Source organism: Drosophila novamexicana, unplaced genomic scaffold, assembly GCF_003285875.2.
Source record: "Drosophila novamexicana strain 15010-1031.04,08,12 unplaced genomic scaffold, DnovRS2.1 tig00000877-arrow-arrow-pilon, whole genome shotgun sequence".
NCBI lineage: Eukaryota > Metazoa > Arthropoda > Insecta > Diptera > Drosophilidae > Drosophila > Drosophila novamexicana.
In genome coordinates this window covers 91,556-116,032 of record NW_020824831.1, presented here as the reverse complement: position 1 = coordinate 116,032, position 24,477 = coordinate 91,556, and the positions used below count along the sequence as shown (strand labels likewise).

The following is a 24,477-nucleotide window of genomic DNA, read 5'->3' as shown; positions in this document are numbered from 1 at the left end:
AGATGGCGCTGCAACAGCAAAGCTGCTGTTGGAAAAAGCTCTGCTACTTTACCCCTGCGCGTGTACTAAAAAGCTTTAACACAGCTTGCGCGTCTGCCGAGCACGTTAATTAGGAATTTCGACGAACTGAAAATCAGTTGAAAACGAGATAACAAACCCAAAAGATACAAAGCGCAACGCTTAACGCTTGAAAATTGCATTAGCAAATAAAATTCAATAAAATATATAAAAATACAGCCGGAAAAAGGCAAAGTGCAAGTGAGCGGCAGAAAAAGCAGAAAGTGTGAAAAAAGCTAAAAACGAAATATTGTCAGCATTATTATTATAAAATATAACCAAGTTTCTTTTAGACCGACTTGCGCTGCGCAAAAGGCAAACTAAGGCATTCCAAAAGTAACCAAAGTGAGTTGTGAAAAATAAAGTAAAAAGTGTATGCCTAAGAGAAGTCAATTGAAAAACGAGTACACACAACGAGCAAAAAGTTAAATCCCACATAAAAGTCCTGTTCTGAGTGCAGCACACACATACACCCTCACATACACAGGCTCTTTCAATATGGCGGATGTCATGGAGAAAAGCTCGCTGCTGGAAGCTGCGGCGCCCACATTGGTCGATCCGCGCCCAATGCAGCCTGTGCAGGCGCAGCTGCATCAGGAAGCGCAGCTACAGCAACAACAACAGCAACAGCAGCAGCAACAACAGCAACATCAGCAGCAACAACAGCAACAGCAGCAGCAGCCACAACAACTAAAAACGGAGCCGGCTCAAGCCGCCCGCGCTGGACAGGAGCAAAAAGGTAAGGGTTAGCAACTTCACATTACGCATACGCCACGTTAACATGCTGAAAATCAATTAATAACAGCTATGACTGCATTTGATATACTATATATGCGTATATATCTATCGCTCAATTAGCCAAAGTGTGGCGCACCCCAGGACTTTGATGGTTATATTAGCTTAACATGCACCATCCACAACCACCGCGCACCATCAACAGCTCACGTCATTTTGTGTACGACTTGCGCCTCTCAACGGTTATGCAAATAGATTTGTTTTGCTTGTATACCCTTGCAGTGGGTGTCATGAAATCGCCACGAAATGTGTAACGCATAGTGGCAGACATCTGCAAGCTCATGTATATATCATCCTGATGATACTGATCAAGTATATAAATATATGATGATATGTTATACTAAATATCCACATATATTTAGTATGTATATTTGATCAGTATCATCATACTTTCGATGCATACTAGTTATATGACTGACATAGGAACTATCAGTGGAAAATTTAGTTTTTGTGTGGGGAAACTTTTTGTTTTTGCCAAATATCTTAAATCAACTTTCGAGCTATACTATGCTTCTATACTATGCTTCTTGCTCCTTGCTTCTAACATCTGACATTAGGATTAACAACAACAATAAAAAAAAGCCTCTGATGTCTAGAACCATATCGCACATAAGCAACTTGGCAGGAAGGGTATTTAATCTTCTCCCAGCTCGAACGAAATTTTTCCTTTTTGTTGTTTGCACAACTGTCGAGCGGGTTGAAAGAGTTGTTTGTTCTTATCATGAGCGTCTGAAGAGCTGCGTTCACATTTAAGCCAGCCACAGGATGTTGCGCCATTGTCGAGCTAACGTTGCATAGGCGCAACGACCTGCAGCCGTCTGCTGCATGCCACAATTGCACTTACCAACCAAGCGTCCGTTTAAATTGTGCCCAGTCCCTGACATAAATCTAACGGGCTTTGTATCTATGATAAAAGTTATCAGCAACTTGAGCTGCGGCTGCTGTAACTGCACCTGCCGCCTGTCCCTACCCCTGCCCCTGTCCCTGCCACTGCACCTGCCCCCTGTGCTTGCCGGTGCTTGTGGTCGCTCAGCATATGACCTCGTTTCAATTAATCTAAATACCTTTTAGCGATGGTATCTTAACTTTGTCATTCTGCTAGTCACATGTGTTTGTTTTAATCTCTGATTAAATGAAATAGCAGACTTGTTTACATTTGATTAAGAGGTGACCTGAAAACGAAAATTAAATGTAAACTTATTTAAATTAAACATTTTAATTTTGCCTAATGAATATGTTTGTTGGAATGCGTGGAATTAAGAATATATGCATATACTTTATAGGCTCTAGGCATGTTCGATGGTTTAGGGTATACAAATGTTTGTTTTGTTTGGCAAACTCACACAAACACACACACACACACTCACTGTGCCACAGTCGCAGATATACTCGAATTCGTACTTGTACACCCCTGCCGCTGATTAAATCAAATGCTCAACTTAAGTGCAAACCGGCTCTGGTAAATAATGACAACAACAACAACAACAACAACAATAATAAAAACAACAGAAGTTGCTATTGTTTTGTGCGCTTTTACCTTAGTGCTAAATAACATAAACTAGCAGAAAAAACAAAGAGGCAAAAATATAAATAAATATATATAGTTCTTGATTGCTATCAGTGATCTCCTCCTCTCATTCTCACTCATTCATTCATTTACTCAGCTGAGCTGCTGACCTGCTCTGCTGTCATTCACATGAAGTCATCGTCGACGTCGACGTCAGCGTCACCTACTTCTGTCCCAGCTATTAGTTCAAAACAATGTCTATATAATAATAATATAAGTATATTAACTATATGGTTGCAAATATGCATGTGCTTTGGTGCCGTTTAATACCCTTGCAGAGGGTAATATAATTTTCTCAGGAAAGCAGAAACCTCTGCGAAGCCTTTGTATAGGGCATATATTCCTGATCAGTATCAAGTTCTGTCTGTTACTTTGTAAACTAATCTCATTTTGAAAACTATTTCGTCTAACTTTCGCAAGAACTATACTAATATATCTAGAGCTGCTAATTGAATCCATATATTAAGTTCCTCTTGTGAACAACTCTTTAGTTTCTCCAGCATTTGCATTTACATGCTTATTATCAAAATTATTATCAGCATTCGACCAAAATCGTATCGCTTCTTTTACACTATATCATAAGTAGTTCTCGTAGGAATGTTCAGCCGATAAATGACAGTTTCTTTAAACGCCAATTTCGCTGTACCAGATGTTATCTTAACTTCGGTTTTAATACAAGAGCAAGGCATCATTAGAGTTAAATTTGTAAATGATATAGCTTCCATTAGAAAAAACGTCGGAAATTGTGTTTTTGATTATGTCTGCAAGCGTACTTTATTCTCGACCATACGTAACCCTGATAACATGTGTTATATGAAGCTAAGCTGTCTACCTGCAACGGAATAGATAAGTTCCATGCTTACAATTTTCTCTATGGGGTTGTATACCCTAGTGGAGGGTGCTATAGAACTTGACATGACATTTGTAAAGCTACATATTCGGATCATTTATTTGCATGCTTCTTACAACTAAGGAAATTCTTATCAATATCTGACTACTTTATCATATAACTAAGTGGGAAAAATCCGTTAAAAATTAATTGAACATATTCCGTTTGAAAAAATCACGAGCCGCACAATTCTGACCAATTTGCAAAACTGTGTTCCATCGGACAAATGTATTATATATTTCCCTTGAGCACAATAGATCGGAAATAAATTATCTTTATGAGAGCATTTGTAAGCCAAGGGTATTCTATCTTCGGCGTGCCTTTCCTTCATGCTTACCTCATGACGCAATTGTAAGCTCTCTGGCTATAACTGTTAATCGTCTGGTCAGAGAGCTCTTCTACTTTATAAATAGACAACTGTCACCCACTCTTAAGTATTTGTTTTTAATTAACACAATTTGCCAGCCAGCTGAACGACAATTTCTCATTTGCATGCGGCTTTTCACCGATGCATTTGTTTTGTCTCCGCATTTTTTTTTCTTCTTTCATTGGTCGCTTTATTGGGGCCGTGCTAGTTTTTCCGTTTCTTTAGACAAAAAGAAAAAAAAACAGTGATTGAAAGCGACTGCTTCATACTCTGCAGGTTGTGCAATAACCTAAAACCGCTCGAAAACTGTTTTGTTAATTTTTTATTTCAAAATATCTTGAATTTTTCTATCAAGAGCATTTAAAAATGTACCTGGCGGAGAGCAAAAAAATATAAAATAAAAAAACAATTTGATCTTATTTCAGTTTGTGATCTGGGCATTAAACGATGTAGAGAAAGAATACCCTCGCCTTATAACAAAATACACAAAATGAAAAAGAATGGAAAGCAATTACCAAATTATTAGTCCCATATTTGTTTTAGCTACTGCCAAGCCCTGCTTGAATCAAATGAAGCACGACAATCAATTAAAAATTCCATGTACTATTTGTTAAACATGCGTGGGCCCTTATATGGACTTAATGCTTGCTTCGACTGACGATTTATTGATTTATTTGTTGTTTTATTTTATGACCGACTCACAGTCAAAAAAGCCCTCCTATGATCTGAAAACTCATTTACGATATGCTTGCAACGCAATCGTATTATTTTAGGTCTTGAGACAAAGAAACTGTTACGAAATCTGAAGATGATTTTAAGTCCGAATTTCCCCCCTTTTTTAAAATATTGATATATATATATAAATAAAATGAAGATTTCTTTACATTTATAATTCCCAGGAAGTTGCTTCGTCAGAAACAATTGGGACCCTTTGGCTACTGGCTATTTGGCTACTGTTTTTAAACTATCAGATTACTAATAGTTAGAAGTTTGAAAGATTAAAGTGAACTGCTTACATACCTTTCATAGTATTCTCCTTCATGATTCCACTATAAAGGTTTCCGATTATTAATTTGGACTATTTTCCCATCATAGGTCGGAATCTCACAATTCGCGTGAATAGACAACTCTTTAGTCTTCCTTATTTTAGACATTCTTTAGTACCTTCCCAAAAAGCAATCTTTCAGCGTCGCTACCACAAATAAAACAAGTACAAGGTTCTCGTCGGGAGCTCCCGACTAGGGGATACCCTGAACCCTCTTCTTCCAACATCAAATGTATATATATATATTCTATTTTAGAAGCTATATGTCAAAATTGGTGACTCTAGCTCTTATTATTTACCAAAATTGCCCAAAAAACAGGATATCGATATCGATTTTTATCGATAATGGGTTCAGGGTATAAAATGTATTAAAAAGTAGTGCGAAATTCACTCCCTCAATTGCGGAATATTAATGTACTGCTTACTTCAAAAGTACGCTGCTGTACAAAATTTGTAGATCTTACGATTCGAGCTCAGCGTTAATCATCAATCAGTCAACAGTTAGCAAATATAGAAATTAAATATCTATTTAAAAGCTAAAGTTATAGACAGACAATATAAAAAAAAGACGATTTACAACCTAGGGGATATGCTATATGATAGTCAGTCAGTTTAGTAGAGCAAACGCATTCTGTTTGTCATTTCAAAATCACAGACTACATGAAAGCAATGGCAAATATGGCACGAGCATGAAAACTGTGCCAAATTACAGAGAGAGAGGGTGTTTATGTGTGTCTGTGTGTTTGTGAAGAATGACCCTTAATGCCAGCATAATTTGCATGCGAAGAGGCGCCCACAAATCTGTTTAGAAGGGTAGGTTCGACAATTGCAAATTACATGCACTCGATTTTAAATGCGCTTCAAAAATTAATATGGGAAACTCGCACAAAGAGCATTTATTAAGCTGTGATTTGTGTGTCAGAACGAATGTGTGTATATGTGTGTGTGTGTTTGTGTGTGTCAGGTGAATGCTAATTTGAGTGTGCGGCCTGCCAAATGCCGCATAGTTGCCGCTTTATTAATTAATTCAATTCATTATGAAGCTCTGGCATTTAAAAGTTTGATCAATAAATTGCCGGCCACAAATTAATAAAGACATCAAATATGTATCACTAAGGCAGGAGGGGGTAGCTTGACTAATGGAAGGGGGTGGGTTGAGTAATGTGCCTGAGTGTTGGTTTAATTGTTTTCAGCTCTCAACAAAGTGTCGCTTGTCACGCAAAATGGCAAAGCAACCAGCCCTTAACCCGTTTCACTTAGCTAGCGTTAAGCCGCTTAACCCTTAGCCGGGCGCGTCCCCCCTGTACACACCCAATGGACAGTTCATTAAACTCGGTCAAAGCGCTTGAATTTGCTTTGATTTCATATACGACATTATGGCCAGGCCATCATCCGTGATGCCAACTCACTTTCGCCTAGAGAGATCTCGCATGGGAGGTGGCTACGTGCATCGGCTGGTTACCCAATGCTGCCGCATTTGGGATAGCCGTCGCATAATTTGTAGTTCTTGTTGTGGCAATGCCATATTGGTGTTGCCGCTGTCGCCGCATTTGGCGTCGCTGCGTGCGTGCGCCAGTTGCCACATTTTGTGGCAATCAATAAACGAAGTGCGTCAAAACTACAAATGTTAAAGCTAACCACCGAAGGAGCTATAAATATCATTCGACAATAAATTAACAAGAAAAAGAACAATTATCATCAAGCTGTCGAATAGTAAATACCCTTGACAGACATACAATGTGCTTCTAAAGTTTCGCTATTGGTATATTATAATGCAATTGTTAGTCTGTCAAAAACATAGTGAAACATTGATGGTAGCATGAAAAAACATAACAGTTTTTCGTATAGCAACTAAATTATTTTTATTATTCATACGAAAAGTTTGATCTTGACGACTTCAAAACAAATATCGAAAAATGTCTATAAATCAAGTTTACCTGATCACGGCAATAGTTTTACAGTTAATCCGAAGATCTGGCGCACCATACTTTGCTTGACAAAGAGTTAATCTATCTATAATACAATATGATAAATTTTAAAAATGTTTCTAAGTTTTTAAAGTGGCAAATGATTTAATTTTCTTGTTATTACAAATTGAAGGACTTTATGAAGAAATTTAAATTAATTTCAATCGGTTAAATTTACAGCTCAGAAACTCCAAACTGTCAAACTGAATTAAAAACATAAACAAAAATAATTAATATTGAAAATAAATTTGTTTTTCTTGGCTTTCTTGGCCCCCTAATCAAAGATAGTGTAATTCTGTAACATAGTATTATTAACCCATTGTCTTTATCTGTGCTACAGGCCTGTGATTCATCTTTTGCGACGCTATCTTTAAAGGGCTGTTAAGCACATACATGCGCAGTTGCACAAAGCTTTTACCCACACACACACACATACACACAGATACATATGGACCCCTTTAGGCACTCATCTTTAGAGATTCCTCAAGTGTCACTCGGCGGCATCGCATTTGTACGAAAATGAAAAATGTAGAATAAACTTGCTAAAATAATCAATGAACGTAGTGAAAGGAAAATTAACAAAGTATATATATATATATACATAAATGTAAATGTATAAATGTATATATGTTGGTTATCTGTAGGTATATGGGTGTGTGTTACATTTATATAAATGCTAGCAAAGGGAAGCCAACAAAAATGCCGATAGATACACCGACAGCAGCGCAACCCCAAAAAAAAAGCAAAACAAATGCTGAAAAGAGAGGCAAACGCGCTGCTGGCGGCATTAACAGTAGCAAGCAGAAGCAGCAGCAGCAACAGCAGTGGTAGCAGCAGCAGCGGCAGCAGCGGCAGCGGCAGCGGCAGAGCCACCCCCGGTGTGTGTGCGGGTGGTTCTGTTGTTGCTTTACCCATCAACCGCTATTTGTGTGCGAGTGTGTATGTACAGCTCGTGAGCAAAGCGCAGTTCCCCTTCCTGTTAAGCTTTTAGCACAGCATTTTAGTTTTTAGCACCAATAAAGCGCTTACACATTTATTTAGACACCAACCAAAAATGGTGCTGTGCATGTTAGTACACAGCAAAGCCGTTGCTTGGCGCCTTTTATTTGAATGACATCCACTCAAAAAATAACTGAAATTTAAATCTTTATTTATTTACAGGTAAAAAACGTATGAATTTATTAAATTTGTTTGTGAAATGGCTTTGTTAAATTGGTATGTATTTATAAAAATTATATTTGGTGACATCTGATAAAGAGTTAAAATTATAAAATACATTATAAATTTACATATTTTAACTATAATAAAAAATAGAAGAAAAGAATGCGGGTATTAAAACAATTTTAAAAAGTGTTTTAAAACAATTTGAGTGTAAAATAATTGTTCATTGATAACTGTAAATAGAATCCAAATAAATTAAAATGAATTGTAATGCAATAATTTAATTAAGTTAAAAAGTGGCTTACATTTATAACCACATAGAATTCAGTTAACACCCAATACAGCGAGAGTCCAAAACGAAAAAAAGACTAAGCCATAGTTTAAAGCCGAATCAGCAGTTACTAAGTCCCGCCCTCAAGCCCAACATATGTAACTAATCCCAACAGGAAAATAGAAGGAAACGAGGTGAACTCATGCCACATCAACTGCTGCGTAGACATAATAACCTTGACAATCGAATGAGCCACTAAACGATAACAAAGCCCAACTAGTCAGACATTAAAGTTAACGCAACATGCAGTAGACACCCCAATACAAATCGTATAACCTCGCTATAAGCCCCGATACCTCACTCCCTAGCCCTCGCCGCGACTTAGTCCTAGAAGATGGGGGATTGCGTGACGCTTGCTTCTAAATATATGTACAACAATTAGTTACAAATCAAGGAACCTATGACAACAACACCTGAATAATAGACAAAGTGTAGTATAAATTGTCTCTACTCACAATTCGAGGCGAGCGCGAGCACGAGCACCAATCTGCCAGGGAGGGTTGCTTATTAAGTTCAGATTTAAGAAATAAAAATATAACCACCTTTTTGATTTCATATTCACATTTGTTACAATTCCATACATATATGGGTCAAGAATTAACCCTAAAGCACCATGTCAAGCTTAACAAGCAGTTACATTCTTGTAATAAGAAATTTCATGCCTTAGATAAGCCAAGGCTGCAATTTCAACAAGAATTGTCTGTGTTCATGGTTCATGGCTTGTAACCTTGCCCCGCTCTTAGATCCGGTTCGTGAACCTGGCTTAGCATATCCGTGAGCCTAAGCTTTAGTTTGAACTACGGTTCACTTTATTTTTTATTTTATATTATATTTTATTTAATATTTGTTGCTTGCCTTAAAATAAAATATCCAACGAAATTGGGTTAAATGCTTATTAACATATTTGATGTGTTTAATTTATAGTTATTATATATTATATTTTGGTTTTCAAATAACCACATGCCCTGATTCGAACCTTGGTTCAGCAGATTGATAACAAATGAAAACAAAACAAATTTGTTTAAAATGCATTGATTTCTTTAAGACTATTTAGATTGTAGGATTGAAATTACAGAGAGCAGGTTCGAAACTTCCCTCGTATATGCGCATAATTTGTATATATTAAACATCATAATGCCATTAGTAAAGGAACAAGCCAGGGCATTGCACAGAGGCGCGTCTAATGCGCCCCTTGTGCTCATAAAATTAATCAAAGCCAAATGAGATTTGCATACAACAAACCTGAAACTGGGGCTGAGTTCTTGCCACATTGCCACATTGTTGGCGTGTTGAATTTGCATTTCGCTACGGCGCCCAACTAATAAATTTGTATGTCAATAGAATGAAGGAGGCCAAGACGGAGTCGCTGAATGGCCAGGTGAGCGAGCCTCGAACTGCGCAAGGACATTGCCGCTGCGAGAAGAAGTAGAAGAAGAAGAAGAAGCAGCAGGGCACATTCATATCCAAAACAAATTCTAAGTATTGTAATTCGAAATTTTTCAAAGCAAATAAAAGCAGTCGAGTTTTAACACTCGCGCCAAACAGTACGCAGCAGGCGCGTTGGCCAAAAAATAAATAAAATAAACAAAAAACAAATATTCGCACATATAAAAGAAAACTGTGCATGGTATATATATTTGTGAGTGTCGTTTTTTGAAAGAAAAATACAAAACGAATAGCTCCCGCTGCGACGAGCTGCGTATCCTTGCGAAGAGCTCAAAGTGCAAAGTGCATTAGCCTGTACGTGGCCAAGTTATTGCCCTCTGGCTAGGGGAAAATCGATAAAATTGCAGTGTACAGTTGTTGTTTATGGCCAACTGCAACAATTGATAATAAGTCTGTGGGGCAACAGTGCCTAATGTGCGCCTTGCCCACACTGAGAGAAAATCGACGCTAGCATTTTGTGCACAAATCAACTGAAGATTGAAACTTCATATGCTTAGATGAAAAAGTTATTAAATGCAAAGTAAATTGTCTGCTTTACTCTTTATTCAAACACTCAAATTCTTGTTATAAGAGATTTAATGCTTAAATCAAGCTTAACCGAGGCTGGCATTTTAGCCAAAATTGTCAGTGTTACGAATGATTCGAACCTTTACCTCACTCTTAGATCCGATTCCATACAAGTTTTAAACTATAATTCGCCCTGTTTTGTAGCTTAAAATTAAATTTTGAAGTTTATTTTATTTTAGTATTTTTTATGGAAATTGTTTAAGTGTTGAACAAATAAATGGTTACAACAATATTTTCAAATTTCAAACAAAAAAGAAAAGACTAAGGCTCAGTTTATAGAAAAAAATTCAATAAGCATTTCGGGATCGAACCAGTTCGATCAAAGAAGAGTTTTCGCTAAGTGTACACGGAGTGATAAAATCTCAACTGCATTGCCCCGTTTTGGAAAAACTTTGGCAACAAAAATCAATTGGCTGTTCGCAAAGTTTGTTAACATTTGCATTTTGCATTTGGCCAAATGCGAGTAAATTCTAATTGAAAAGAAAGGCGCGCGCTTAGAGGGTCACAAGTTTCTTCTGTTTCTTGTTTCTGTTTGTTTTTTTTTTTGTATGCCACAGCAGGGCAGGCAAGTGCGCAGTCATTGTGGCATCGAGTATACGTACCATGTGCCCCGACAATTGTTGATAATCAATTTCGCAAGTCTGTGCGGCAGTTGACATGAAAAACCTACTCTGTGGAATTTTTGCTGTGCAACGGCGGCCCAAACAAATCATTTGTGCCACTAATTTGCGGCTGCTTGTTGTTGTTTTTTTTTTCTTTTTGGGGGTCTGCAGCCGCGTGGCGCCTCGCGCACAGTTGTTGCCGCTCAGTTGTGACTTTGCACGTGCGAAGGCCACGACGCGGCAGCAGCCACAACTAACTGACTTAATATATAGTCTTAAGTGTTGCGTAGGGTTTCTAGTGCAATTTGATCGATTTAAGGCAAAACTTTTTGGCCTCTGCCCAAAGTTAATTGCCAGGTAGTGCCGAGAACCAGTTGCAAAAACTAAAACTAAAACTAAAATAAAAATCAAAATCAAAATCAAAGCCTGAACCCCAACACATTGACATGAGTGAAACCGATGCGGTGAGTCTTAACACTTTATTGGCCTTATTTGCATTCGCTTTCTGCACTTATCATAAAAATGTACTCAATGCTTAAGAACTGCACGCCAAGAGCACCAAAAACGCAAAACAAATGTATGCATAGATAACAAATCAAGAGGCAATTTGTGTTGCTCTTGTATCATTTTTACAAGGAGCCCTGTTCCTAACTTAAAAAACGCCACAATTTCGCTCTTTTTGTAACTGTTTATTATTTTTAATTTTTTAATACTAACATCCTTTTCAACTGAGATGGGATTATAAATTATGCAGAATACTAGCCCGTTTAGCTTGGCATTAAATAGCCTTTGACTCCACTTAAGAAAAATTTTGAAATTCAATTTATACAAGAGACATCAAAGACATTCTCCAAATTGATATAATTGAAATATTTTTGTTCGTTAGAAATATTTTTCATATTTTTTCCCGAAATCCAACAATATGAATAAGCAATGGAGGCATACGCTGTACTATTTAATTTTCGTTAAATAAAATTATATAACAAGTGAATATAATATCAAATCTAAAAAATAATAAACCTGCTCAACAAAAAAAAGAAAATAAATAAAAACGCATAAAAAAAAAATTTGTTAACAATATCTTTTTGACTAAAATTAATTACTTTGGACGTGAGTTTACTTAAGCCACTTTATTTATAAACATATATAAGGTTTTTATTTTAGCTTTAATATAACACCAAGTTCGTCGAACGTTTCAATGCTACTTTCCAGAGCCCATAAGCTTGTGGAGTCTAATGAAGAAAAAAGGACTGAAGCCCAAAATAAATAAAAATAAAAACCTAAAAATCATATGTTAAAAATTTATATCAGTTATTATGCTTTTGTTTCTTTTCATTTTTTTTAAATAAAAGTTAAAATTGAGCTATAAAATCTTAAGTTTTTTGAAATTTATTGCAAAAAATAAATAAATAATATATATATGCTAGAAAATATGTTATTGTTTGTTGAAAATATTTTTAGTTGTTGTAAGTTTTATTTGAGGATACATATTTAATATATGTATATAGAAATTGGAGGATTTTGACATTGTTTCAAACTTTAAGGCCCTTCTTAATATATGTTATTAGTCTTTGTATATTGTACATTGAAATTAAGTTGAGTTTACGGCGAGTTGAAAATTTGTGATCCATGTTGGGATTAATTTTAAATATATATTTAAATTAAGCTGAATTCGAAATTCAGAGCTGCTCACAATGTATGCGATTATTTTTTTTACACATATTGAACTTAAATTGAATTTGAGGCGATTTCAAAATTGGGAATCCGACATACGTGATTAATAATATTTCTACACATTATTGTATTGACCTTGGGAATCGGTTTGTAGCATGCCACCAGGCCAGACAGGTCGCAACAATTTCTGTGGCAACCAAATATTCGAAAGAACCCTTTGGAAAACCAAACAAAATCAAACAACAATTTGGCCAATGGCGCATTGGGGCTTCATTTTTATTTGGTTGGGCTGGCTTGGTAATTCGCTTGGTCTTAGAATTGTCGAACTTTTGTTGAATCAATAAGCGACAGGGCAAACGATTTGGGTCACATTCCAAACAGCGAGCGGAATTCATGACAAATTTGCCTAATGGTAACCCAAAACTCCCTCCAAAAAAAAAAACCGAAATACCAAAACAATAAACTGTAAACAAATGCAAAGAAGCCATCAAAATTGAGAGCTCCACTCGATAACCGACAAAATATATTGAAATACGTACACCCACACCCACGCACACCCACAACCACCCACGAACACCCACTCACTGGCTTACCGTACATGCAGGCACGTATGCAAATGATGTGTTGCTGGCTCTCTGCTGCCCCACCTCCTTCGGGCTGGGGCTGAGCGGCAGCCAGGTATCGGATTACCCGACACTTGCACATTTCTGCACCGACACCGCAGGCGTTAGGTTCAGGCTCAGGTCGCACCGCTTCTTTTGAAAGTCTGCAGAATGTACAGCACAAACGCGACCAACCAGCTGGAGCGCTCCAATTCCCAAGCTGCTCCAACTACAAGTTTCTCAAATCGCGAGGGACGCTCTGCAGCCGAGCACACAGAGCCTGGCAATCTGACTCAGGAACAGCTGCCCGCCACGGACAACGTCCAACGCTCCTATGTGGAGCAGCGTGCCCTTCCCACTTCCGACTATTCCGCGCACTCCCAGCTAGAACAGTCCAATCTCAACACAGAGCGCTTCATGCAGCAGCGGGCGCCGCCACCTAATCCAGAGTATAACAGACCCCGAGCCAGCTTGGAGCGCACCGATTACACCGCTAAAGAACGCACCAGTACTACCACCAACAAGAACAGCAACAATTACACCGATTATGTGCTCAAGGAGCGATCCAATCCCAACTATGTTTTGCCATCGCAGATGCGTCCAGCTGCGGGCCCACCACAGCACCGTCCGCCCTTTGCGGGCTCACGTCCCATGGTGGGCGTGGGGCCGCGTCCACCGCTGCCGCCCAATATGACGGGCAGGCCCATGCCGCCGCCGCTGCGCCCAACCGACAGCAAGAGCAACTTGCTCATGGGTCCGCCACCACCAGCCATGCGGCCGGGCATGCCGCCCGCGCGTATGCCCAACCAGGGCGGACCACTTAGCCCACCAGGGCAGGGCGGGCCCAGGCCGCAGAGCGGATTTCCCTGGTCGGCGGGGGGCATGCCGCCGCCACCGGGCGCACGTCCGCCACAGAACATGACGCGACCGCCGCCGCCCACATTTGCGCGTCCCATGCCAGGGCAGCCGCTGCAGGCGCCCTTCCGACCGCCGCTCTACAACCAGCAGCAGCAGCACCAGCAGCAATTGCAACAGCTGCAGCAGCAACAACAATTGCAGCAGCCGCAGCAACAGCAGCATCAGCCACGCCCACCCTCAGCTAGCAGCGTGCACAATGAGGATGACGATGACGTCATCATGGGTCAGGCCTTAACCCCGCTCAAAAGCTACAGCATGAAGGCTGACCCCATGGGCTCCCCACTGCTAGAGGAAACAGAGCCCCCATTTGAAGCCACATCGCCAACAGATGCATTGCCCAAGTCACAGGGCGGTTACAGTAAGCACTAGTGGGCGTGTCCATTAATGAAGCCATTTCCCAAACACAAAAACAACAAAAATCTTGAGTGGAAGCTCGAAGGTGAAGCATAATTAATTTGATTCCCATTATATATTTGCAGAGGGTGACAATGACAGCGGCGTGGATGAGTCCACTCAGGAGAAGGTGAGTTTCCGTTCCATACAAAAACCAATCAAATAACGGGTTGTTGTTAGATAGTTAAATGTCTGGTGGTTCGTGTAGTTCATTAATTTTTGGTGCGCTGCTCTTAATTGAGAGGAAATTAGCTGGCAGCAAATTAATTTAATTCCGTTGACCGCCGAACTGCGTCGCCCACTGCGTCTGCAGCTAGTTATACTCTTGCCGAGGGTATAACAAAAGTGTCGCGAAGAAAAAAATATATATATTCGTGATCAGTAAAAACAGCCGAGTCGATATTTTCAGAATTGTTAACAATTCACGCGATTTTAAGGGAAACTTGATGAAAATTTTGCATAAATCTATATTTGCTTTGCAAGCAGAGTATATGTCTAATTCGACTAGATCGTATCACTATATAGTATAGTTGCATTAAAACTGATCAATCAAAATAAAAGTTTTTATATGAACAATTAGTTTGCTTGTCATGATCTCAACTAACCTCGGCGTTTAGTAGTAGATACATATATATACATTAGTTAAGTTAAGTTAAGATATCATCACACACGTGATATTAATATATGAGTAAAATGTTGTTAATATCGGCCTATTACATCAAAAACCTCTATCAATCGGTAAATCAGTTTCAGCACAAATGTGCCAAAATGTTGCAATCTCCCTTTATGTAATCAACATCCTTATATTTAAGGGTATGCAATCTTCGATGAATCGTAATCAACTATTTTTCTATTGTTCTTCATATCGTTATTTTTGCTGTGTTCACAAATCATAAATATCTGTAAATGGCAGCCGATTGCCGCCTTAACAGCGACCTCTCCATGCTCCATTAGACAGCGCCAGTTGCTGCTCCAGAGCTCTCACAGAGCTCTCGTTGCTCCTCATAGCTCAAAGTTCGCGGTTCGTGTGCCGACGCCAAAGTTCAGACCAAGTTGTGGCTTTACAGACGTCAGTTGGCGCAACGGAATAACCCAAAAGATACCTCAATTTGCATATATATTTATGTCAATATAGATATATATATATATATATATATATATATATGTGTGCGTGTATTATCGTCTTGTGACTAGGTCCAGAACTTTACAGGTGCGCAGTGTCGAAATCAACAAAACTTAACACAGTCAAGCCACACTAAAACGAAAATAACTAAATTGTTCGCCCGATAGTGTTTCGATATTGAGAACATTTTGCACATTCGCCGATTTCACCGATCACTCCTATAGCATCTATATGGTGCTCCGATTCTATAGCTTTCGATAATGTACTTTCGGCAAAAAACGACAGAACTAAGCAAAATTTCATGATATAAAAAAGGTATTCAATTGTCTGCCTTCTAAAGATAAACGTTGTTTCTTGTCTCGTTTTTACAAGGAACACAAATCAAAAATTCTCTAAAAAAAGAAACAGCTTGTAATCGCTTTGCTTTGCGTTAGAAACTTGATTTATGACACAGTGCCCATGCGCACCCCTTCAAGTTCGTCGTAGCCAAATACGACTGTACAACCAATTGCCAAATGTAATGCGATATACGAGCCAAGGCGGCCCGCCGCCAGATAAGTATTGCCTGAGGCAAACACGAAACAGTTTGGGACTGGGCTTTGGCACAACATTTGTTCTTTTCGGGGCGCCATGAGCTCTATAAATATCTGGGAAACAAATATCCATTCCATTCATATGCAAAGCGACACGAAGTTCGGAGGCCGTGACAATCGATAAAACAATGCATAAACTATGTGAATCCTTCGTGTCGGCCAAGTAGACGCACCTGGCACCAGAGCAGTCAGATGGTCGGCTCAATGGAGACTCAGAGTCATAAATGGCATAGCGTTGACAACAGCGCTGCATTTAACTATAATTATTGGCAGTCGTAAATTCTGAAATTAAAGCTTAACAATATGCATTTGATTGTAATGGCAGATGCGAGCTATCTGATTGTAAAAGCCAGACCAATTAGTTGCCAATTTTGTATTTATTATTTTTTATTTTATATAGGATCGTAACGGACCGCATTCGCCCAGTTCGCCGGTCAAGACGCCCACATCAAGCTCATCGAAGCCAGACAAGACGGGCATATCGCGCCCTCCGAGTGCCACGCCCTCAAATAAATCAGCATCCAAGTCGCGCAGCGCCTCTAAGAATCGCTTGCTGCTGAAGACGCCCGAGCCTGAGCCGGCCAAGAAAGGTATATACCAAAATGATCTCAAATAAAGGCTCTATCTAATCCTTTTATTCTTACATCCTTTGCCCCGGCAGTTCCAATGAACAAGGTACAGGTGGGACATGCCCCTTCGCCCAATCTGAAGGCGGTACGCTCCAAAATTGGTTCGCTGGACAATGCTACCTATAAGCCCGGCGGCGGACATGTTAAAATTGAGTCCAAGAAAATTGAGATTAAGGCAGCGCCACGCATCGAGGCCAAGAATGACAAGTATATGCCCAAGGGTGGCGAAAAGAAGGTAAGTCTTAAGTGGTCTATATTTGAGTTCAGGGTTTGGTTCTGTCTACAGACATGACAAACTGGCAACATAAATTAAATATACCCTGTACCTATTGCGCACAAATGGGTACACCGAAGTCTTACATATATGCGTAAGAGGCATAAAAGGACAAATAGTATAGAAATGTTCTTGATCAGCAAAGGCAATCTAATTGTTCGTCTGTCTCAGTGTCCGTCCGTATAAATGCAATTTGCAATGAAGGTTCTCATAATCTTAAATATCGCGGATCTTTAAACCATATCTCCGAAATAATAAAGAAATAGAGATCCATTTTTGCATATATGCTTTTCTATTGCATACAAAGATCAGAAATATGGTACCTTTACGCACCCATTCCCATAATTAAACAATTTATAGTTCCATTACATATATTTTATATATAATTACATCTTTAAGCCCTAAAAATGGTATAAAGTTTGCTAAATAAATATAGAAGCTTCTTACAAAGACGAAGTACAACAACTTTTCAAACTAGCTCAGTAAATCTCAGCTACGTACAGGGTATCTACTAGTCAGGCCACCTCGACTAGCGCACTCTTAAGCTTGGTTTTTAGTTTTTCAATTTTGGGAATTACTTATTTATATGAAACCAAAGAAAACGTAAAGTATATGATAGAAAATCAATTTCACGGTCGATTTGCGATTCAAGATATAGTCTGTATATATAATTGTATGTATATGCATACACGTATTTAGCCACACATGTATTTTCCATGCAATCTTTTGTATCTTGTGTAGGTTTGGAAATGCAATTACAGTTACGCCGCGGCACTAAGCAGCATTATTTGATTACCTTATGTAGCACATACCAAATAAAACTGAAACTGAACCTCTATCAATGCCTAGAATTTGTAGCTGGGTGCGTTCTCTGACATTGAATATAATTTCAATAAAAGCTAAATAAAACTGAATTAGATGATAATTCATAAAACGACCTACGTTGGGGCACAAAAGACAAAGTGAAGCCACCTTTTGGCAAGTTTTCCCTAAAGTAGTTACCTTTAATACAGTTCCTGAAGTTTAGAGCCTCCAAGCAATCAGTCTGGAACTATATGCCTATACATAGAACAAAACACGCCGACGTAATATATGTATTTGTTCAGCTAGGGATGACAGAAACGCAAATTTGCGATATCGATAGACGATTAACAATGTTGTTCTTACTTGTCATCGGGATGCTACATAGTAAAAACAAGAGTGAATAGGAGCTAAACTATGTTCAAATGTATCACTTATTTGTCGAAAACCCCAAAATAAAAAAAAATAGCTAAATTATTTTTCTAAAGCCAGTCATATGCAAATCTTAGCAGTTTTAAGCTGACGACCTCTGAAAATAGCCGTATTTAGCTCAAAAATAGCTGAACCGGTAACACTGGTATCAGTTGCACACACATGTTTGACTTTTAATTGTTTTACATGCCTTGTATCTATTTGCAAACCACCAACCCAACCACTAAACCACCAAACCACGCCCACATCCAAACACCACAAAATGCAAAAAAAACCCAAAACCAATTTGTAGATAGTAACAACAAAGTTGCAGTGGAATGCAAAATCGAAAATTGGTTCGCTGGAGAATGCAGCCCATAAGCCCGGCGGCGGCGATAAAAAGATCGAGTCCCTCAAAATGGACTTCAAGGACAAGGCCAAGCCGAAGGTCGGCTCCAAGGACAATGTGAAGCATCAGCCCGGCGGCGGCGATATCAAGGTAAGATTCAAGCCAAAACTTGATGCATTTTTTAGCGGAATCTGAATTGTGGATCTTAACCCGGCGGCATACGAGTACCGTTTCTTTTATCTCTGATTTATCTTTATGATTTGTACTCTCCTGAGCAGTAAGGAAGTTTTTTGTTCTCGTTTTTTGTGGTTGATGTTCCCTTTGATCTTAACTTTAACTGGCATGGGCATGGGCATGTGCCGCTCCAGCTGCGGCTCAACTGCATGTTTATGCAAAATACACTTTTAGTTCTTTTACGGCATGCTCTCAACTTAATTATAAGGTGTTTGACCGAACGTAAAACTAACACATCCATTCAAAAATGTGCGAAAAAAAAGAAACAAACTCAATGCAAATTTACAGAGCTATTCGTACAAGTTACCTAACAACGTTGTCTATGGCGAGGGCTCCAAAATAGTCTGCCATCGTCGAATGCTGAATAATACGCGTCTGGATGAGAATTTATATAACGCTGACGATTAGTTTGGGGTAGTTGGGTACGTAAAGCTAAAGCTAAAACTCAAGTCGCTGCACTATAAATCGGTGGTAATACAATATCATTATCTAACTAACCCCATTGGGTTCCATTTAAACTAAAGTTTTGGCCTAGCAGTGTTAATAGCTGTTACAGTATGTTAAAGAGTTCCCGATGTTGACATTGCCCAGTTGACGAAATAATTTTCATATGTACACTCAGAGAAAAACATGGCACTCCATTTGAGTATTACCAAAATTAACTTTAAACCGATTTGTCCTGGAGTAATCTTAACTTCGTTGAATACTTTAAAAATAAGCCCGAAATTTAACGTAAATATTGTCAAGAGAAATATATATATATATTAGCGGGTATTACCCGGCCTTGCCTGTGGCAATTCGAGCGCGAAACGTCACCCACCAAATGCCTGACCGCCATTTCCACCAAACAGGAATGAACTTTCCAAAAAGTGGAGAAACACCCCACAAAATTTTCGATTTGACAAGTTCGGTCTTAGTAAGAGTTCATGACATTCGTACAGAGTGCCTGATGTTTTCTCTGAGTGTACCTATACCAACATGTATATTATTCAATCTCTGGGAACTATTTAACTTGTACTAGAAATTGTATAATTTTCTAATTGATTGAACATAATTAAACAAATATTTGGATTATATATTTTGCTTTAACCATAAAAATATGTGCCTTTAACAAATGATTACAAAAATAAAAGGATAACAACACAAAGAATGTAAGTAGTTTCTGTGCATAATTAATTTGTCTATTTGTAATGTGCTTCTGTACAAAATATGCTCGTTGTCAATAATCAATTTTCTTTATTTGGTATTTTTGAACACATAACCTCACTTTCCGAAGAACCGTGTCAAAAGTAAAACTTAAAACACCCCAGTAGAAACTTTGTCTTGTAATTTCATGCATATGTGTAGCATACGTTTTCTTAACATTTTCAGTTTTCAGTAAATGTTTCTGTGTTGTTTGCGCTGTATAAAGAAAAATTCCAAATTGCAGTTATATCAACGATTGGCATTACGATCCGCTGTCGTGTGTTCATAATACACGAAATTCCTTACCAAAATAAATAAATATATATATACAAATATATGTATATTGTCGAGAGTTAAGTGTGTTTGCCAGTTGCTAATCAATTTCTGTGCGTTGCCGGTGCTGCTACAATTTCAGATACAATCGCAAAAAATAGAAATTAAGGCACAAAGCAAAGTTGGCTCGATGGATAATGTTAAGCACAAGCCCGGTGGCGGTGAGAAGAAGATTTTCGATGATAAGGATTATTTGAAAAATGTTGAACACTCTGTTGCACTGACAACACCACCAACACAGGTAAACAACAAACGAAATAGTGTCGAAAGCATTTTTGTAGAACATTTTTAATCTGATTTATTCAATTTGTATTCGCATTTGATTTCATTACGAAACGCCCAAATGTCCAATCATTTCATACATCAATCAATTCATATACATCTGTACATATACAAATGACATCCCATTTTGTGTTTAGCTCAAGAAATTCATTTTTTAATTGTAATTGTAATTGTAATTGCGTTGTCATTTGTTGTCTTGTTATTTTCATTTATTAACGTGTACTCTATATGGCATATGATCAAGTAATATCTGAGAGCACCGCACCCAATAAAAACAGCACCCACAATGGCTTACGAACCACAGATAAAATTAATAAACAGCTCTTGCTAACTGGTTTTCACTTTTCCTATAAATTAACCCCATAACAATTCAGCTCTGACTAAAGGCAAAGCAAAAAACATCTGAATAGCTCCAAAATTTATATACTATAATACCAAAGGTATTTTATGGCACTATCAAAACATATATATACACATTTTATAGCGGGTGTTATTTATTATTTTCTTTGTTGGTTTTTTCTGAATATTTTCAAGTTTCTTGTTATTTAATTTTACTTTACATTTTAAAATGAATTTCTTTCAAACTCAAACTGAGATGCATTGGCAAAAACAAAAATTGAATATCGAATACAAAATCTATCTATAAAAAAAAGCGCGCTTCATATTCATACTATATAAGTTCTCGTACTCGAAGGCGTGTTTAACATTTTACACACATTCACTTCTCTTTCTTTCTCTCTTTCTCGCCCTCTCGCTCTCGCCCTCAATATATATAATATCGCGTAACGATCCATCTGGAACTCGTAGTTTGCGACGCAGGGTCGCTTGGTTGCCACCATACACCTAGAATTCGGTCTTTGTAACTCTGACTGTGTGTGTAACGATATATTTGATTCGCTTTTTAAGTGAAATTCCTAGAAACGAAGACACGAAAATCAAAAAACAAAATTCACCAATTACAAAAAAAAAAAAGAAAAAGAACATTAAAATATAATTAGCTGTACTTAACGTTTGATATGAGGTTTAAAACAGAAGAAGCAAGAGTATATAAAACATCTCAAACTTTGTTTTTTCAAAAGAAAAAACATTTAAAGCAAAAGATCTCAAATGAGTTTGCAAGAGTTTCTATTTTAAATTATTTTCAAGAAGAAGAAAATAAAAACAACAAGTTTGTTAATTTCGGCTAGCTGAAATTTTTTATACCCTTTCCAATGTTAAACCCCTTGGAAAATGTATGAATCTCGTAACATTCTCAAGAGATGTTCGCCAAACTTTTGTTAATTCCTTTAGTATTTAAGTAAAAGAAACACGCCAATCGAGTATTATTTATGGCAAAAGTCAATACTTTTATACTACGTAGTTTAGTACAAATTTTTAAAAGATATTGGTGTGTACAAGAAATATAATACAGTTACTGAACAATAGCAAGAGAAATGCTCAATCTAATATATATATATATATATATATATATATGTATGTATGTGTATAATCTGATGATTGTGAAAGTCTGTCCAGCATTTAAAATCATAAAACGTGCAAAATGCTTTTGCTCTCGCCCTCATTTCATACACGAACCTATGTAATACGAATTTAATTGGGTTTGGCTTGAACTCATCTACATAAGAATTAACCAAATTAAGTAATTTTTTTTTAATTTTTACTTCATTTTATTACTAAATATTTATTTTATTTCTATTTGAATTTATTATAGGAATATATGTATACATTTTATTAGTCATAGTCATACGAAAACTCTTAACCAAGTGCATTAAATTCGAAACAGAAAAGAACCGTATACTCGTACTATAATAATGTGACGTCCATTAAACCGACTTCTAGTTATGAAACGATGCGATTTTATGCCATATTTTCGTATTACGCTCACGATTAAAGTCCTGTAAGTTTTTGCGTGCGAGTTGAAAACTCTTGTGTGCATTGCGTATCTTTTAACAGTGCTGTGATAGATTAACCGAACCGTACCATACCATACCGAACCGAACCGAACCGAACCGAAAAGTACCGTACCAATAACTGATTTGATCAACCCAACGCCCATATATGGTGCCCCGGTTTCATATGGAAAATTGCTTGCTGTGCTCAGTTTGCTTACCTTTTTGTTTGATGCCCTTTAATTAGTCATTGTTTTGCCTGAGTTGATTTATTTAACTGTTTTATGTTTGCCATTTGATTATTTAAACGATATTATATTTTTATCTTGAACGCAGAGTCCACAACCATCCATGACGGCTTCAACAAGCGGCGCTGATGAAAATTTAAATCAACAAAGTTAAATCCAGTCCAAAAATGCATGTTGAGCTGAAGTTTTACTTTCGTTTGATGCAAATTTGCAAATTACATAAATTACAAAAGAAAACAAAAAAAACTAAATTAAAAAAAAAAATAACAAACAAAATCCATTTTGAACAAAGCTTATTTGAAAAATGTAATCTTAAGCAAAAGTTACACAAAATGAAATAAATGCAATAATTACCACACAATACGAGTATTTACTCAAAAATTTCATAATTAAATTGTGCAAGCACACAACACACACACTCCGTTACAAAAATAAAATAAAATAAATTATATGATTAGTTGATCTGTGCACTATTTATCTATCAGATACCAAGGCAAATGCATAAACTATATAAATCTTTATATACAAACAATAAGCAAATTTCATATACTACAACAAACATATATATTGAAAAAAATAAATAAATATAACAAAAGAAAGTATCTAAAGTATTAAGAAATTATACAAAGCATAAACAGTTAGTTATATATATATATATATAAACTGTGTGCTTTACGTGTAGTTAAATGTGTTGAAAAATAAAATGAAAATTGAAACATGAAAACTATCAGATACAAGTTCGAAATTCATATACAAATTTAGATACTTTTACTTTTTGCAAGAACCGCAACCGATTCGAGTACCACAATTTAAGCATACATATTATATGATATATATTTTATAATTTGTACGAGTAAACATACTAATTAGACAAATGCAACATTCTCACAACTTATTTACACCACGCTCCTTTGTTACAAAAATGTAAGAACAAAAAAAAAAATGCGAATTTCAAGCGTAATAAAACAAATCTTTTTTCATTTACCAAATATAAAATACTTGGCGTTAATTGCACTTAGTACCTCTCAATTCTGACAGCCAATTTGGATATATATTTATATATATATGTAAGCGTAACTATTTGGTAGCAAGCAAAGCCACGTCCACGCCGCAAGCGTATCAAATGCTACACACACAAGCGCACATATCAACCACATTTGGATGCATTGGTAAACAGAGAACCGAACAAATTTTGACCTAGCCCAAAAAAGCAAATTGTAAGTTTCTATCTGAAGTTAATTTGAACTTTGAATTTACGTTATTTCTGACGATCAGTTACATTTTTGTCTTGTGCTGGCATTCTACTACAATAACAGTCTTTTTCGCTCATCCTCACAGTATTGGAAAGCGCCGCGCATACAACGTGCCACAACACTGACCTCATCCATGTCCTTGCCAGCGGAATGCCTGGTGCTATCCGTTTCGATGCCCTCACTGAACTCCGAACCCAAACGCCCCAAGAGTGCGGGCGCCAAAAAGAAACCCGGCCAGGCTGTACATCCCAAGCCCTTCCGTTTGTATTGAGCCACGAGCCGCCACCAACACCACGCTGCACCACAATCGTTGCACCGAGAGGAGATCTTCTCTATATATATATACGATATGGAATTGTTAACAAGTTGAAATCGTGGCACGCGGCACTTGAACCCAAAACTAAATTGTTAATTGTTTACGACAAATTGAAGAAACGTGGCATTTAAATAAATAAAAGAAATTTTAATAACTAGGCAATGTTGAGCACACAA

General features: G+C 37.4%; 1 protein-coding gene across 7 annotated transcripts; it reads left to right on the top strand.

Moving 5' to 3' along the window:
- The first annotated feature begins 160 nt into the window (after positions 1–160).
- Positions 161–24,439, top strand: LOC115764852 (microtubule-associated protein tau). Of its 7 annotated transcripts, XR_004018055.1 has the most exons (9): positions 161–796; positions 14,468–14,511; positions 16,498–16,687; positions 16,759–16,961; positions 18,526–18,711; positions 19,929–19,946; positions 20,396–20,554; positions 22,307–22,492; positions 22,821–22,895. XR_004018055.1 is itself a non-coding variant. In XM_030708115.1 (8 exons), exons 1-8 carry the CDS (start codon positions 556–558, stop codon positions 22,884–22,886), a joined length of 1,107 nt encoding a protein of 368 aa, XP_030563975.1. In that variant the 5' UTR covers positions 161–555; the 3' UTR covers positions 22,887–22,997. The 7 variants fall into 7 exon arrangements, 6 of the variants coding, with proteins under 6 accessions (XP_030563975.1, XP_030563981.1, XP_030563976.1 ...); XM_030708115.1 differs by lacking the exon at positions 22,307–22,492 and having other exon boundaries at positions 22,821–22,997; XM_030708121.1 differs by lacking the exons at positions 19,929–19,946; positions 22,307–22,492; positions 22,821–22,895 and adding an exon at positions 24,071–24,439.
- Positions 24,440–24,477: the final 38 nt, after the last annotated feature.

Coding starts and splice junctions, on each gene's coding strand:
- LOC115764852 (XM_030708121.1), top strand. CDS start 556: ATGGCGGATGTCATGGAGAAAAGCTCGCTGCTGGAAGCTGCGGCGCCC. Junction 16,688..16,758: donor GCCTGAGCCGGCCAAGAAAG/GTATATACCAAA, acceptor TTGCCCCGGCAG/TTCCAATGAACAAGGTACAG. Junction 20,555..24,070: donor TGACAACACCACCAACACAG/GTAAACAACAAA, acceptor TCATCCTCACAG/TATTGGAAAGCGCCGCGCAT.